General features: G+C 37.6%; 1 protein-coding gene across 3 annotated transcripts; it reads right to left on the reverse strand.

Annotated features, from left to right (window-relative positions):
• Positions 1-169: 169 nt before the first annotated feature.
• On the reverse strand, positions 170-4,853 carry LOC109009152 (E3 ubiquitin-protein ligase At1g63170-like). Of its 3 annotated transcripts, none has more exons than XM_018989536.2 (5): positions 4,727-4,853; positions 3,055-3,923; positions 1,531-1,656; positions 1,151-1,442; positions 170-807 (listed from the first exon to the last, which is right to left on the reverse strand). In XM_018989536.2, exons 2-5 carry the CDS (start codon positions 3,726-3,728, stop codon positions 619-621), a joined length of 1,281 nt encoding a protein of 426 aa, XP_018845081.1. In that variant the 5' UTR covers positions 3,729-3,923; positions 4,727-4,853; the 3' UTR covers positions 170-618. The 3 variants fall into 3 exon arrangements, with proteins under 3 accessions (XP_018845081.1, XP_018845080.1, XP_018845082.1); XM_018989535.2 differs by having other exon boundaries at positions 4,656-4,853; XM_018989537.2 differs by having other exon boundaries at positions 4,305-4,853.
• Positions 4,854-5,132: the final 279 nt, after the last annotated feature.

A 5,132-nucleotide genomic window follows, 5' to 3' on the forward strand; every position in this document is an offset into this window, starting at 1 on the left:
TTTGGGTTCCATATGATATGATTGATAATTAGTTTTTTGTTTATATAAAATTCATTTATTAGTTCCCAATGTCGTAAGATCTATTGCTACTGGTTGAATCTTGTACTTAATAAGAAGGGAAAAATAAAGCAATTACCTTGTAAAGCTTGGAGAGGAACCAAGCTCAAAAGGATTGTGATGATTTAGTAATCATAATATAAATACGCAAGTGAAGTATACATATGGAGCACTTCTTCAACCAAGGTGTACAAGATATACGGTACCCTTTGAACTAGGTTTCAAAATGATGGAAAGACACAAAAGATGATAGGATAACCCTTTGAACTACTGGATATTATTTATAGACAGACACCACGGCTTACAAACTAGAATAGCTTAAACGTTTATCAGATGCTAGGGCCAAACCCATTTGCTCTGACAAAGGTCTCAGCTGCTATAAATCACAAGTGCATTACTCTGCAAAACAAAAAATGTATTTGATATGGGCTTTTGCATGTGATGTGTGACCTTTCAAGTTTTCAACAACCGGGGATTGCGACTTTGCGCCAGAGTAGAGTAACGGAACACACAGGCTCCATATGGTCACCTATGGCCGACCCCTTTCCCATTCTCTTCACTCTAGTGCAGGCTGGAGTCTCTGGCTAAAGATGAGGTGGCAATGCGCTCACCAACATCACTTTTACAAAGGGGGCACAATGCATTGATCTTTAACCATTTGTCAACACACTCAACATGAAAGACATGGAAGCAGGGCAACTCCCTGAGCTCATCATCATCCACATATTTTGCCAAGCAAATACAGCAAACCTGCACAGGGTAGAGAGTAGATAACCTTGTGAATTACAGGCACATCAATAACATAACAAATGTCAGCTCATGGCTTTGTCCCATTTGAAAAGGAGCGTACAGATGAAGTTACAGGAATGACAAGCAAATTCAGAAACTGGTGTTTAGAGGCTAAGTAGAAACTAATGCAAATTCAGCCACTTGTGCAGAAAGGGAGTTCAAACATTTTAATGTTTAAAAATAGTTTGACAGGATTTTCCTGAGTTTTGCGTAATCTGATTCTAACAGTACTTATAATCCAATTCCTGTGACTCCATTTCAAAACAATGAATTACGACACCACAAGAACTAATATCAAACTTACTGCATCTTCTCCTGATATGTCCCGTTCCTTGTCTGTTCCTGCAGCCAAGACCCCACCTTCACTCTCTCCTGCATTCATTTCCTGATCCTCAACATTGCCATTTTTCTTCAACTTGAACTTGTAGGTGGGCAGAGCATTTATAGATTCTGGGGTTGCTCCTCTAGTCTGAGAATGGTCCTCACGAATGCCCAAAACAGAAATTATGCAAGGCAAGCAGCAACATATTGTTGCACATAGTATAAAAGGCATGGCATATCCAATACAGCTGAACGTAAGAAACACTATACATAATCTGCAGGCAACCAAGAAACATTTTTAGGTAGCTCAAATAGGGAAAAACCCCAGAAAAATGAAACCAATATCATGTCATTAACTGGTACCTATACAACTTGGGTGCATCAGAAGGTGAAGAGTGACCTCCAAATATCCAGACATTGCCCACAACAAACCAGACTGCAAAGAAGCAATCTAATGCCATCTTGAAATGGTCCACTAATCCATTAATTCTGCAAAACAGAAACCAAACTTCACTTTATAGCACCATCAATCGAGCATTAAAAGTTTAATCTTTTTTTCCATTTTTTTGGGGGTGGGGGATTGGGCAGACGAAAATAAAAGAGCTCCATCTCTTTTATGGCTAAAATTACCAATGAGGAACCTTTGACTTCGTATTAGTGTCTACTTGGTTGTGTGCACCACAATAAACTCCATAAAATTTACACAAGTTTTATGATTTTGCTCTTCGGACTACTTGATTTAGACATTCATATTGAGACTATCTCAACCTATTAACGAGAGCTACTGATTCCATGCAGCAACCACACCGGTGAAAGCCAACTTTGCCAATATAGGTCAACAAAAATGACAGGTTGGCACAAGGATGCAACACTGATAAAACTGGAAACTCTACCCTTCAACACTTGCTTTAAAACTCATTCTGGGTTACTCTAATAGATTGTCAACACGAATTTGATTTTTAAAGCATCCAAATTCAAAAATCAAAATGGAGCAATTGCTCTCATGGGTCACTAGAAACATTTTGGAAATGCATCCAGCTTTCTTTTGCGCAACATCATTGCTTGAAAATGTAACTTTGATTTCTCCATAACAATACAGTAAATTCAAAATAAATTGTAACCACTGTAGTCTATCGACCATTCTGTACAATTGTATTTACAGTAAGCAGAATTGGATCTGTGCAAGCATACTACAAAACATGCAATGACCACTGCCACCACTGCTATCAGCATCTCAAATTTGACTATAGCACCACTGCCAACCAACAAGTTCATGAAAACAGAGATGCTACCTCACCACAGTACATCACTGCCAGTTACCACATTTGACACAAATGCCACAGTTGCTAATTTTCTAGTGCTGATGGCTAGGGATGACTAATGGAAAGATCAAACATTCATCCAAATGTCTTGTTACACAAGTCATAAGTATAAAAAAAAAGTATAAACAAACTTAGCAAATCCTGAATAAATGCGAAATTTGTTCATATTAGTCCAGTTACACTCATCTAAAAAAAAAAGACATCCAACATGTTAACCTCATTAGTTGCTAAAATGTTACTGCTTATCACCCTAAACTATTGTAGCCACGACCAACAATAACTACGAAGGAAGGACTATCAAATTTGATGGAGAGAATATCAACCAACAGTTTTGTGGATATGAGATTGAAGTTCAAGGAAACCATAAATTTTTGTAACAAACCTCATCTTCATTGACTAAAATGTACTATAATATTCTTTAGTTGCTAAGAATGGTATAGATAATATTCAAGGTCTCAAACATAACAACATACGATAAATAGGAACATGCACATCTATTTGCAAAGCAAAAAGAATCACTGGATATTTAAATACTATATGAACAAAAAAAAAAATGCAAAGATACCGTGTAGTTAAGGTTCCAATTTGGTTGTTCCTTGATAAATACTCTGAGGTTCGAAGATTTTCCTCGTTTAAAGATTGAGTGACAGAGATAGCAGTATAAGAAGCAGGTTCGGCAGTATTGCTCTGAGAAGAGCCTTGATGTGATTGAGGAGAATCTTGCTCAGTACCCTGGTTGCGGTTACGATATCGCCAATAGAGAATAGGAAGTGTTGCAACACAACCGGAGGCATAACCCACAACCCACGCAAACAATGGGGTTTGTGGCTTTTCATTTCTTGACAATGACAAAACAACAATAGATGCGATAATTTGACTCATGGTGACAACCAGCTCAACAGAGATCCATAGCCCAGAATTCAATGGGCTCCTGCGGCTATGACGATAGCCATCACCTCTTCTCCTGAACGAGGAAGTCCTAGAGTTTAATCTATCTGATGAAGATAAAGAAGTTTGATAAGTGGGAACTTGCGTGCTACTGGATAGTCTATTATCTTCATGCTGTGTTGAATCCACTCTAGGTGGCTGTCCATCATGAGAAGAGCTTGATGAGGCATCATCATTCCTATTTATGTCAACTATGTGTTGCTGGGTGTCATGACTTTCTACCCGCTCCATTAGCAAAGGGTATTGGTCCGTTTGAGCGTTGCTATTAGTTTCCAGAGAGGTAACATCCATCAAAATCAGGTGGCCAGCTTAGAAGGCAAGAAAGCATAGATCCCTAATAATGAGTCTTCCAACCTTTTCGATTTCCTCCCAATTATCTTTATGAACAAATATAAAACTTTTCTAGTATGCTGAATGGCTTCCAAAAGGATCCCCGCAACACTTGAGAACTCAAGGATTCAACTTTCTTTCTGATTTATATGAAGGCTGCCAAAGAATCAGAACTTTAATCAATTGCTTTACTTGACAAGTTACAACAGAGCCGAGTTCCAACAGCAGAGACACCATCAAAGTCAAATGTAATATCACATAATTCACAAGACCCGCAACATCAGCTTACCAAAAAGCTTATTAATGGTGCAATCAGACAAGAGTAGTTACATGTTTCATGTGTCATTTTTGACATATTTACATTTAGACGCCAATATTTTTCTGAACAAGTTTGTGAAAATCACGACAGGAAAACGAAAACAATTAACTCTTATTAATTCGTGGTACCAAGATCGACGGTCAAAGAGATTTTATGAATAGGTTAAAGCGTACAGGTGAAAATACACATACATTGACAAACGCAAACAATAACATTACCAGCATCTTTTGCAGAATTCGAGAACGGGAAATTATAAAATTCAAAATGCATTGCATGTTCCACTAAACCATCCTTATACAGCAATAATGCAAACCAGTACACAACCACCCCGGAGCACAGAGACCCGCTGGCTGAAAATCCAAGATAAACCCGACTTCACAGCATTTAGAACCGATATCAAGCTCAGAAACAAAACCCATAAATAAAAAATTACTTATATATAATTTGTAACATATTGAACTCATTTATGAGAAATCACCAACGGTTGTATCAACCGAAAACGAACTTATCATAAATTCCAAGAGAAATAAAACCCTAAACCATCAGAGATTGCGATACAAAATCTGTACCAGATACAAATGAATGGCAGAATTTAGCGGGGGGACAAAAAGAAACTATCAGATAAGCCCTCGAAGCTCACTTTCTTCTTAATGTTGGAAATATGATTTTCTCAAGAAAATATAGCGTCAGCTTTTGTGCTCCATTGCTTACGCAAACTTTTTTATGAGAGAGAGAGAGAGAGAGAGAGAGATAGAGCGAACGTTGAAATCAGATATGAGCTGTGTCAACGACCGATGGCTAAATTTGGCCGTTGGATTATAGAGGCTGATACAAAAGTAACGTTGGCAACGTTCATCTTAATTTGGGAGAAATGGACAGAGAAGGTTGCGAAGACGTATTCGGAATTTGGACCGTCCGATTTTCAAAATATCAGCCTCTGATACTAATAAATACATTTCCTACCCTCAAATCATTAATATTTTTAATTTACTTACAAATTACTAAAATTAATATATTACTCTCTCAATTTATGCACCTCAAACTTA

The sequence above is a fragment of the Juglans regia genome, chromosome 12, assembly GCF_001411555.2.
Source record: "Juglans regia cultivar Chandler chromosome 12, Walnut 2.0, whole genome shotgun sequence".
Classification (NCBI taxonomy): domain Eukaryota; kingdom Viridiplantae; phylum Streptophyta; class Magnoliopsida; order Fagales; family Juglandaceae; genus Juglans; species Juglans regia.

Coding starts and splice junctions, on each gene's coding strand:
- LOC109009152 (XM_018989536.2), bottom strand. CDS start 3,728: ATGGATGTTACCTCTCTGGAAACTAATAGCAACGCTCAAACGGACCAA. Junction 1,443..1,530: donor GATGCACCCAAGTTGTATAG/GTACCAGTTAAT, acceptor GGTTGCCTGCAG/ATTATGTATAGTGTTTCTTA. Junction 808..1,150: donor ACATATCAGGAGAAGATGCA/GTAAGTTTGATA, acceptor TACCCTGTGCAG/GTTTGCTGTATTTGCTTGGC.